Genomic DNA, 12146 nt, shown 5'->3' on the forward strand with positions numbered 1-12146 from the left:
CTATTTTTGAAAGAGCACATGATCTAATGGCTACAGGTTTCTATCTTTCATAAAAATCACAACAAATAGTTAAAAGAGATAGAAGAGACGAACCCTCATCAGGTGAGGCAACCTGGCAAAAGTCCATAAGGAAAGACTCCAAGATGTGACCATACTGCTTCCAAGTTCCCCTGTCACCAGCTAGGTGTGGGGCCTCGACACAGTACCATGGATTTCAGCTTCCTTGTAGAATACTGAAACCACTGGCCCTCTGGAAGGTAATAATAAGCAGATGTTAGCAATGACACATGGAAAGTGCCCAGGCCTTGGTAAGCTCACAAACCTTAGTTCCACACCCCATGTTGGACTGCCTGCCCGTAGGATTTACCTGACCCTATCAGATTTTAAGTTGAGTGGCCTCTGCTTTTCTTTTGGTTACCATGAAAACTAAACAAGCATAGATAATAAGTTTGTACATCAGCCTTTTAACTAAAAGGGGCTGTTAAAATTTTTTTTTTTTTTTTTTTTTTTTTTTTTTTTTTTTTTTTTTTGTGGAGGGTTGGAGGTATAGCTCAGTGTTAGGGAACTTGCCTAGCATGCACAAGGTACTGGGTTTGGTTCTCCAGCACTACAAAAAGAAAATAAAGGTGGGGGGTGGGGGTGGCTGTGGAGCAGCAGAGTAAGGAACAACAGTAAATCAATGGATCAATGGTTCCCTAGAAAAAAGGGTTAGCTGACACCCCAAACAACACTAAATTTTAAATAAACTTGATATTACAAGTTTAAACTCTCTCAAACAAGTCATTCTGGCTAACAGCATGTGTAATTAAAGTTAAAAGCATGCTAAAATAACTCTTTAGCTGTTGACCTTAAAGATCCTTTCTGAAAAGCTCAACCAAAACACTAGCACAGGAGTGGCTTGACTTTTTGTCTACTAAAGACAGCATCTCATGACAACATGGCATTTATCCTTCTGCTGTTCCAATGAAAGCACTGATAGAAGGTTAGAGTGGAGCTACGCTAAGTACAGATACATTCAATCCTTTTACACAACTTTATTCTTACTTAAATTTCATCTCAGATTGGTAATTGTAAAGAAATAAGATTAGTTGCAATGACCACCTCAATAGTCAGTTACTCAATGATTTAGAACCCCTGCTATTCAGACAAGAGCATTACTCAAAAGTTGATAGCATGGGTCAGAACATCCCCCCACCCCCACCCACAACACACACAGGCTGGACTTAGGTTGCACTTTTCAAAAGAAGCAAACAAGGAAACACTGATCACTAATACTTATTACAATGTAGCTCATAAGAAGGCCCTTCGTTTCATAGGGTGAAAACCCTGGGTTCTTTCCCTAAACATAACCATTAGTGACCCACAGTGACACTTAAATGTTGATTGGATTATCAGTGATGAGTGAAATCATTTGTCTAGCACAAAGCCCCTTTTCTGCTCTCATTGGTCTTTTAAACTCTCAAGTAATTAGAGAAAACTTTTGACAGATCATGGCAACAAGGTGTTTTCAGAACTATTTTGGCAAATGCATCAGAGTTCATTACAACAGCACAAGTCATTTGCAAATCATACCTAAGCATAAGTATTATTTATACTTAGTTTTGAGTATAGAAGGATATTTTGCATATACCATGTCAATGTCTATGTTAAAATAACAGCTCCTCTTCCACTTCTCTCAGCATTGTACTGAACTGATACTTCAGTTTTGTTCTGAGGTGTATTACTATCCTAACTTCCAGGTTGAAGTAAGTTGTGGCCAACAATAGCAGGAATTAAATGGAAAGTTGTAGTCTATGTAATTTTAATTCAATGCTCCTATGTACAAATCAGGATGCCTTCAGCAACCTTGCATCTGTCAAGAAATCTAAGAAGTCTTGCAGTTTCCATGGAGAACTCACTGGAAAATTCCTCAAGTACAACTTATTATGTGGTGTTGTAAAGTCAACCTGGTGGGGAGGAGAGAGACAGTAACATCGCACCCTAAGCCAAGTTCTTACTTTGTGTAAAAATTACTGAATGTAATGACAATTCAAGGTGGTAGAAAAGATGACAGAACAAAAGCCCATCCCTGAAAGACATAGAACAGCCTCATGAACAGAATATGTTCAAACTACCAAAATGTTGTTTTAAAAGCCCCAGTCTCAAATATTCATACTCAAAATGTGCAACACTGAAATTGAAATTATAACCATCTTTTGGTTCTTTATTTTTAAGTGTTGGAGATAAAGCCTACTTAGTATAGTTGGAGGTTTAACTGATCGTGAACTTAAGTTACCAAACCAAGGAACAAGAGAAAGCACAACCCTGTAACACCACAGAGCAAGGACAATCCATGTGATCCTTCCCTCACAGGAAGAGCTCCAGAGCACTGTTTCCAGTCTCGTGTTGACAGGAGGCCCAGAAAGCCAACAATAACCAGAAATTGTACTAACACATGCAACCACTGCCTTTTTTGAGAACAGTCAATGGTAGGTAGTGTCTAATTAACACTGAAGTATATTTTTCTAGGCATCATTTCTTTTAAGTACACTGGAACATATTCTGTTCGTGAGGCTGTTATGGGAATTATAAAAATGCTCACTTTAGACATAACAGGCTATTGTAGTAAAGCCTTCATATTTCAGGGTGATGATAAAGCCTGGTAACATAAGTACCTATTTTCCATTTTTGACTATGTTAAAGAGCCAATGAATGTCAGAGAAGGTAAGTGGCTCCCACAAAGGCATACTACCCCATTACACCAGATCAGCGAAGAAGGGTAAACAAAGATTTCCAAAGAGTGTCCCGACCGAGTGGGCTTCAGACTTGCCAGATCTGAGCCTCCTTATTGCTGCTTCTAGAGGACACTAAAGCCAAGGTTGATTGAATAACAGTCAGTCACCACCTCAGATGCATGCCCAGAGATTGATGGAACTGCTACACTCATGCACCACATTCACAGAAATTTTGCACTATGCATTAGTAATGAGGGCTATAACAGGATCGTGTGATATTTACAAACCATTTTTAATGTATATTTATTTACCTAGTTGCCAGACTATAGTCATCTTATAATTTGACATAGCAAAGCTACCATATGTTTGGAGAGCTTGTCACATTAGACCTCCACCGACCCGAGGTTGACACTGAAACCACTAGATGAGCACAGCCTTCTTCCTAGAGCCCCAGAAGAGTGTGGTTTTCCAAATTGTAAAATAAGGCTGCAAAAAGCTAAGTCTCACTCAGTCACTGAATGCATTTTCTTACAGAGGCTGTTTCTGGGTTCCTCTTCACTGACTGACACCAAAGGATCACAAGGGAAAACTAAGCTCCCACCTCTGACAGTCCATGTCAAGACGGAAGAGAAAAGGTCTTACACCAGTTCATGATCCTCTCTTCCCTTTTATTTAAAAACAATTTTTTTACTTGTGGATAGACACAATTTTTAAAATTCATTTATGTGGTGCTGAGGTTAGAACTCAGTGCCTCACTGCCTCACGTGTGCTAGGCAAGTGCTCTACCACCGGGCCAAAGCCACAGCCCTGCCCCTACCCTTTTATTCAGCAAGTTTGCAGCTCCACTGACAATTTGGAACCACACACAAAAGTCCTGCTGCACATATCACCACCTTAACCCAAACTTGGTTCCTTTGCCACCAAGGCCAGCCCAGGCAAAAGATTAACCTGTGGTCATTAGCCAAGGGGTCACTGACAGGGCCAACCCTAGAGAAAGAGAGCCAACTTTATGTTTGTTTTAAAGGAAACACTTCCTGGCACATGTTTAGGACTCTGAACTCTGCAAATGAAGCCACGTGGTTGGTGCTAATCTGGCTCCATCCACTCACGATCAGCCAAAGCTACCTCTTTCCGAGGGCAGCCCCTGGCGGGGTAATCGACACCATCCACCATCTCGTTCAAGTCACGAGGACTGCGAGTCCTCTCTCCACAGCAATCCTCCTGGCATTCACTGAGTCAAGGGGGAAGTGAAAAGTAGAGGGCGGCTAGTGTCCCTTTCGGCTTCGGCAGGAAAGGACTCACACCTGTGGAGCCCAAACTGCGGACGGTGACTCAGGTGAAGTCTGAAAGAGCGAGACAGGAGGATACGCCTGCGCTTCAAGGAAAGCTGCTAGCAGAGAGCGCTGGCACAGTACTTGTGGCGCCCACCTGTAGCCACAGCAAACTTTCCACCCCTTCTGGGTTTGAAGAATCGGGTCCCTTACGCCACCCTCTGGCCCAAACCGACACGGCCGAGAGCTCCGCACCTGAAAACCCTAAAACCCCAACCTGATCTGTCCCAGAGGGGCTGCCTGCGCCCGCGGCCGTTCGGGTTTGCAGTATGGAGGGTCGGGGTTGCCAGCTAGAGATTAGTAATTTGCAAAGAAGAGCGGGAAGACACCGTTCTCTACCCTTTCCAACTTCAGCTCCCAACTTTACCAGACACGCAGCCGCTGCCCTCCAGTTCCCCCGCGGCACGCGCCCGGCCCCGCGGCCTCTCCTACGCGGCCCTTGGGGAGGGGGCTACCCAAGGTCGGCGGAAGCCCCTCGCACTTACAGCCATAGCGAGGTCTCTGCAAAGACGGCAGTTCTTCATGGGGCATCCTGCGCGCCTCCGGGGGCCCCCCCGGGGCGCGCCCCCCACGGCTCCCCTCGCTGGCCAGGCTCGCGGGCTTCGCGCCCCGCCGGCGCGCTGGGATCCCGCCTCTCTCTGCCCTCGCCTCCCTGCTCCGAGATGGGCGACCCGCTCCCTCGGTGCTTCCACCCGGGAGCCCGCTGCAGCCGCCGCGCGCTGACACTGGAGCAAAAGTGAACTCTCCTCCCTCGTTCCCTCACCGGCCGCCGCCTCCCCCAGCAGGTTTCCTTTCTCCTCCAGCCCGGCCCCGTTATTCACCGCGGTGGGAGCGCGCGCGCCGCGGCGCAGCGACCCCTACCGCATGCCGGGCGCAAAGCCCAGACCGCGTGGACCCGCCCCTGCCCGGCCCGGGGTAGGAGGAAGGGGTTGAGCAGCCAGCAGGGCACGGACCCCCTGCAGCTGAGGCCCAGCGCACAGCTGGCGGCCTGGAGGTAAAAAACCCCGCCTGGTTTTTCACTGTTGGAACGTTTAGAGGGTGGAAGTGAATTAACCCAGAGAACAGCAAAAAAAACCGCAGAAGACTCAGGCAGCCCCAATCGCCCGCGGTGAGGGACAAACAGCACGGTTCCTTCACTGGGGAGATTGCTCGTTTCTCTCTCTCTCTCTCTCTCTCTCTCTCTCTCTCTCTCTCTCCTCTCTCTCTCTCTCTCTCTCTCTCTCTCCATATTGAAAGTTGCTTCTGATTTTGGGGGGGTATATAAAATATAGGGTTCCCCTTTCATGACAAGAAACTGTAAATTTGTACGCGCGCGCGAATGCTGGAGGGACAAGATAAACATGACCCAAACAACCACTCAAAATACAACTGCCAGTCATTCATCGCCTCTGCCCGCCCCCGCCCGTGTGCAGAACCGTAGGTCAGGCCCAGCTGGGATCGCACAACCACAAAAACCTTTTCCGGCTCAGTTTTTAAGGAAATTAAGCAGCATGTTGCTGTTCTAAAATCCAGGGGTTTCATGCGGTCACCAGGAGCTGTATTTCTCTTTGTGCCTTGGCCTGATGCAAAGGAATGTAAGACACTGTACCTGCGCCCTTACCATTTTGACAAATGTTTGTGAGTGACCAGTAGGCTGAAAAAACAAACTTATTGAGGCAGGTCTAAAAGAGATATCTATTTAGTTGAAGAAAAAGTGGCACATAATAAATGCTTTTGCATTTGTAAGTGGAATGCAACACTTTGTCTTACTCGTAAATGAACTCCAATGCAGTGAAATTTTTTGGATTATGTATGGCAAACTCAGCAAACCTCAGGCAGCATCTAAACTTCAAATTTCAGAAAACAAAAGCAAAAATAACAATACATTTATTTACGGTGAGAGTTATAACCTAAGTATAAGCTTTATTGAGTTTGATGCATTTTTCTTTAAGGTAATCTTTTTTTTTTTTTAACAACAGAAAATGTTTTTATGTTCCATGTAACCGTACAGTTGTAGTTCCCCTTTACTTACATAATAAGGATTGCTTTTGTGATGACTTTCATGCTGTTAAGTGGACCATTAGTACTTGATTTGTGCCATTACATAGCATCTTAATAGTGACAAATAAACTTGCAAATCAGCACAAGAAAAAAAGGTGGCACAGTGATACATAATTTTTAATTATGCAAAGATACAGACAGCTGACAACTGTTTTCAATTTCATATGGGTAATGCAGTGCTTCTCAAACTTGTTAAAACTCACATTCTGGACCCACCCTCAGTTTCCAACTCAGTAGGTTTGTTCTGAGGCTCACAGAATTTGCATTTCTATCAAGATGTCAAGTGAGGCTGAAGGAGAGCTCTGTAGTGTGCACGCAGTACTTCTTCATTCAGATGGGATAATAGGAAAAAATTTTTTTTCTGGAGGTATTAGATTGGTTGGAATGGAATGGGAGGGGTCATCTTTCCTCAAAAAGCAGATGTCTCTAATTATAAGAGCAATTCAGAGGTGAAATGGTCACATTCTGAAGCACAGCACCAAGTCATTCAATGTTCATCTGAGGGAAACACGTAGAAAGTAAGTTTGTTGTGTTTCAGGAAATGCTGAATTGTATGATATCTAAACTCCATCTATCTCTATTAGTCCATGCATCAAGTACTAACAATTAAGCCCTTGCACATAGCAATATTTACTATGAGTGTATGACTTAGGTCCCAAATACGTGGTCAGTCTAAGTATTTAGAGGTGGGAAATAAAATCACTGAAAACTATAATGGCCAAGGAAGATTATAGGATTTTAAAGTGTGACTTCAGGTAGACCTTGAAAGATGGTTAAGAATTGGGCACAGAATGTCCTTTACTGGGAGAGAGAGGAGGGTAAGAGACATTGGGGTCAGACATGAGGCTTGACTGGGTATAAACCAGGAAACTGTTGTCAAATCATGGATAACTTGGAATATCACGCTAAGAGGACTAGATATTACCAAAGGAGAATTTATGAACTATTCAAAGTTTTCAACATGGGAGCTGTAAAACAATACGGAGTTTAGGAACGGTAAAGCTTAGAACAAGTTATAGGGTGAATTGCAGCTGGGCGCGTTGGAGATGCTGACACCTGGTGGAAGGGACTCTAGTAGAAGTTGAAAAAATCGAAGAACCTCAATGAAGTTGACATCACTAACACTAATGAAGGAACCGTCTTCACCAAGTTAGTACCAACGACTCCTAAAGATATCACACATACTAATAAGTAGGCCCAATGCAAAAATATCTGTTTGGGGTAGAAAGTAAAGACTGAAGCAAAAAGAAGTGAGCAGGAAGATGGTAGTTTTAAGTTAATGATCTATTTCGTTAGCTCTTTGGAGGGTCTAGGACGGTTTCAAGGCTTTTACATGGCTAATGTCACTATGAGAACTGAAACCGAAGAGGAAATTGGAAAGCAAATACTCCTTCTATTTCACAAGTGATGAAGTTGTCATTTGGGTCTCCAATTCCCTTGGTTATGGTGACTATCTCACAGATCACTGCACCTCAGCATCTGAGAAAAGAAACTTGTCCGCAAAATGCTGGGCTATTTTCTCTTAGGGTTTGACATTGAACAGTGATTCAAATAAATATGAGGCATTGTGTCAGCTACATTACCATCTGACTGTTTGCAAGACTATTAAAAACAAAAACTAAGGCCAGCTAGTGGGAAAAAAAATGTTTTTTAATAAGGCAAGAGAGTTTTTTTTTTTTTTTCTTTAATGTAAAACAAAGCTGAGATTGCAAAACTACTAGACATGCTTAAATCATTTTTAAAGCAATTTTGTGTTTAAAATTTGTTTTTAAGGTTCTTCTTGTCCTTTGACAAATTGAAATGAGAATGGAGTTCTTTGAAAAAATTCAAGCTTTTATAATAATAAGAGATTATTTATATCAAGAGCATCAAAGGGGGAAAATGAGTAGAAATCTTATCACAAAACATTCCATCCACCTTTAAGATGATTTTATTGTCCAATAATGTCACATTGCTGATCATTTTAACATCTGTACCCAAAATAATGACCAGTATATTTCAAAGCACCACCAGTGGCAGGGCATGAGGAAATCACAGAAAAGAAGTATTTGAAGAACTTTTTGAAGTACTGGTAGCCCTTGGGTTGTTAACATTCTCTAACTTGTTACCCGTCCCAGAAAGAAAGAAGCTTAGAAGCAACAGAAATTGCACTTTCTTGCAAAGGAGGTTTCTGTATCTAAATAGGAAATTATGAAAGTCCAACCTCAGAGTCAGCTGAGTGTGGTGGCACAGTCCTGTAATCTAAGCATCCCAGGAGGCTGAGACAGGAGGATGCAAATTCAAGGCCAGCCTCAGCAATTTAGTGAGGTCCTAAGTAACTCAAAATAAAAAGGAAAAAAAAAAAAAAAAATGCAAAGGGCTAGGAATGTAACTCAGTGGTAAAGTGCCCCTGGGTTAAATCCCCAGCACCAAAAAAAAAAAAGTCAGAAATGAAAAAAACAGTGTTTCAGTTCTCAAAAACAAAAGTAGGAGTTGAAGCGTCAGAAGAGGGAAACTGTAGAATTGAATTCTTCTTAAAATCAGTTTATAGACAAGGAAACTGAGGCATAGAGCCATTGCATGATTTCCTCAGCCATGGAAGGATGTATACTTCCAAGAATCTCTGAACTATTACTTTTTTTTCCCGTTCATATTTTTGTTTATATATATGAATTTTTTTTAATGAAATCCTTTTCCACTTCACTAAAGCCTCTAATTTTGGACAGCTTTCAAATATTTTGTAAATGCTAAATCACTGAAGCCATCCCTGCCTTTTTATTCTTTGCTTTAAAGTTCCAAGCAAATCAAAGTTTGGAAAGACTGTCTGAACTTTAATTTCAGCAAATTAAATAAAACCACACACAGTTCCCCAGTTATCCCCCACCCCCATTTCATAGTTTAAGAAAGTTGAAGTCCAAATAACTCTGAGAAGATAATCCCCAGGGTAGCCTGTAAATGAGCAGGCAGAGAAAGCAGCTTTGATTGCCAGGTGGAATGCATGTACTCTCCCACTGAGCTACACCCCGGCCCCCCAGCCCCAGCCCCCTTCTTTCTTTTTTTTGAGTACCAATAAGTCTTTATTCATTATAGTTCCTCCTTCATTCTTTATTTCCTTTACCCTGCATTAATTTTCTCAACTACATTTACAATCCAGCATATACTGAATTATTTGTTGATGGTTGATCATCTCCCTTTAGAATAGTAGCTTCTTGACAGCTGGAACTTGGTGTAATTCTTTACTGCTCTATGTCCAGGATTCAGCAATGCCGGACACTAGTGGCTACTTACTTTGTTGCAAAAAAATGGATTTATTAAATACTTACATGTACCAGTCCCTATACTAGGAACAGTTGTTACTTTGAATCCTCGGAGTCTTATTGGTAGTAAACGGCATAAGCCAGTTTACTGGAGTGCACACTCCCCTTTCCCCCCCACACTGAGAAACCCATCTCCTATTCCACAGACAGATACACTGAACTACAAATTCCAACATGTTTACCTTCTACTAAAAACACATTCCTTTCCCTAGGTGAACACTAAAGGACCCACTACAAATGCCAAGTTACTGTCAGCTAGTCGTCATCACAAAGAACTAGGGACTTGGAGCAGAGTTTGGGTCCAGGCACTAGTTTTCATTACAGTTTTGGTAATGCTTTGCAGTTCCTTGTTAGTCTTGTAAGTATTGATGAAATAAAATCTAACAGGTGCTTAACAAAATACTCTGCCACATACCTGTAAAATTGTTCTGAATCAATGGTCACCTTACATCAACAAAGCCAGAATCACCCAGTTCCACCATATTCTCTATCTTTCAGTGGATCTTCCTCCGAATTCCATACCCTGTTATAAACATTTTCAGTCACTTGCATTCAAAATCTCAATCATGTTGCTTTCCTCCAGGATCACTCCTTAGCATCCATTCACTGAAACGGCGAGTCTTCGTTACTCTTACTCCTGCTATTAATGATGTCTCTTCTTCTTGGTTCCCTTCATTACCACCACCATTCTGTTTGGAACTCTCACTATCTCATACCAGGACTACTCTAATAGCTATTCCTATGTAGTTTTCTATTTGTTTATCTTACTTTTTTCTCTGAATTTCTGTATGAAATATTTTCATTTGTTCTCTTCCATTGAGCCTTTAGCAAATGCTACCTCAGTTACTATTTGTGTTTCTATTGTCCCCTTGATTAAAAATAAATGTTGGTATCTGGAGTAGACAGACTTTGCTTTTACTTCCCATAACAGCACACAAACAAAGCTACCTCAAAAGGGTCCAAGACTTCAGTGTGGAAAGGTAGACCTATCAAAAACCTATTGGTCTTCCATGAGTAGAATTCTAAGCTAGTGTTTCTTATCCAGAGACTTTGAAAATCTAAGAATGGAGAACTTCATAGAATTAGAATTTGAACTTCATACAAGATAAAGTAGGTGCTTAATAAAGATTTGGGTGGTGATCTATTTGGGTCTCAGCAAGTAATGGCATCAACAGGAAGTGTTTACCTACTGCATATAAAGATTATCATTTGATCTCTACCATTTCCTAACCAACCAACTGGCTTGAGAAGGCTCCTCATTTTCTAAGATGTCTGTATTCAGAGTGTATTAGAGTATCAGAGTTTTTTTTTTTTTTAAACAGGTCTTTTGTTCTTTATTTCCAGGAGAATTTAATATGAACAAAGACCACATATGCAGAGCAAGGGTGGGGGTGTTGAAGGGTCAGAGAGAGGAACCTCCTGCTGATCTGCCTGAAGGCACCGTGGGGGAGGGGAGACACACCCAGGAGAAACTGCGTCATTTTAAATCTTTCATGTTTACTCGTGTTTCACAAAACCCTCAGTCCTTCTTCCGACCTAAAATGCTGTGTGTTGTCTGGTAGTTTTATTTAAATTAATTTAAAACAAAAATTGTTTTCATTTTCAGAGTGAATTCTACAATATCGTGAAAAGCACTGAATACTTGTGGGGAGATAAAATTAAGCAAAGTAAAAGAGTTCGTGAAGTCTGGCATGGGGGTACACACCTGTAATCACAGAGATCTGGGAGGCTGAGGTAGGAGGACTACAAGTTCAAGGCCACCTTGGCAAATTAGTGAGACCCTGTCTCAAAATAAAAAGGAACTGGGGATGTAGCTCAGTGATAGAGTATGGCTATGTTGCATCCCCAGTAAAACACACACATATAGATAAATAAAATTTTAAAATGTGGTGAATTGAGTTCTTCTGAATGTCTGGAGTTTATATCATCTCAGAAAATATGTTAATTAGTATTAACTTGTTAATCTGTTAATTAGTATAAAACAATGTTTCATTAAAATGATACAAGGAGCTCTTCTAAAAAAAGAAAGAAAAAACCAGCTGGAAATGCTAATAAAGTATTTGTAGCACTCTATGGAAATGCCTTTTCAAAAAACAACAAGACATTATTACCTCATGTACTTAACATGACTGCATGACCAAAGTGATCCTACAATATGTACAATCAGAAAAATGAGAAATTATACTCCATGTATGTATGGTTTATCAAAATGTATAAATGCTTTCCACTCTCATGTATAACTAACTAGAACAAATGGAAAAAATTTTTAAAAGCAACAAAACATTTGATCAAAATTTTGAAAATTAGGCCCCAATTCATATGCAATTTCTTTTCAGAATCACTGGAAGATGATGTTGCCGGCATTCTAAACCTCTCAATATCCCAGAAGATCCAAGCTCCCTTTTATTTTATTTCTAATTTTATACTATTTGTAAGCAAATAAAAAAATAATACTTTAAAATCTTATATGACTTTCTTGCTCTTCCTTCTATTTTTAGCATTGCTTTAACCTCTTCTAGTTCTTCTACTTAAATTACCGCTTCTCTGTGATAATACTGTTTTCAACAGAATCAAGCTAACCCTGGATATTCAATCTGTTTCAGGTTCTTGGACAGTTTTATAATACTTGTCCTCAAAACCCAGGTTTTGGAATTCCACTTGTGTTTTGTTTCTCTTACTTACGTTCTTTGACCTTAAAAAAAAAAAAATCTCCAGGATCTAGTGTCCAAGGGCCACAGAAGGGGAGAGGTCATATGCCCCCTTTC

General features: G+C 41.2%; 1 protein-coding gene and 1 long non-coding RNA gene across 2 annotated transcripts in view; one reads left to right on the forward strand and one right to left on the reverse strand.

Annotated features, from left to right (window-relative positions):
• Window positions 1–4855, reverse strand: part of Iqgap2 (IQ motif containing GTPase activating protein 2) — a 280459-nt gene extending 275604 nt beyond the window's left edge. Inside the window, exon 1 of the mRNA XM_047555267.1 lies at window positions 4531–4855. Within this exon, the coding sequence (XP_047411223.1) occupies window positions 4531–4576 (46 nt within the window). The 5' untranslated portion in view covers window positions 4577–4855. The remainder of the gene's footprint in view (window positions 1–4530) is intronic.
• On the forward strand, window positions 4039–11847 carry LOC124986685 (uncharacterized). The gene is made up of 3 exons (XR_007109060.1): window positions 4039–5039; window positions 10988–11115; window positions 11718–11847. It is a non-coding gene; the product is annotated as an uncharacterized LOC124986685 (long non-coding RNA).
• Window positions 11848–12146: the final 299 nt, after the last annotated feature.

Source organism: Sciurus carolinensis, chromosome 6 (genome assembly GCF_902686445.1).
Source record: "Sciurus carolinensis chromosome 6, mSciCar1.2, whole genome shotgun sequence".
Taxonomy (NCBI): domain Eukaryota; kingdom Metazoa; phylum Chordata; class Mammalia; order Rodentia; family Sciuridae; genus Sciurus; species Sciurus carolinensis.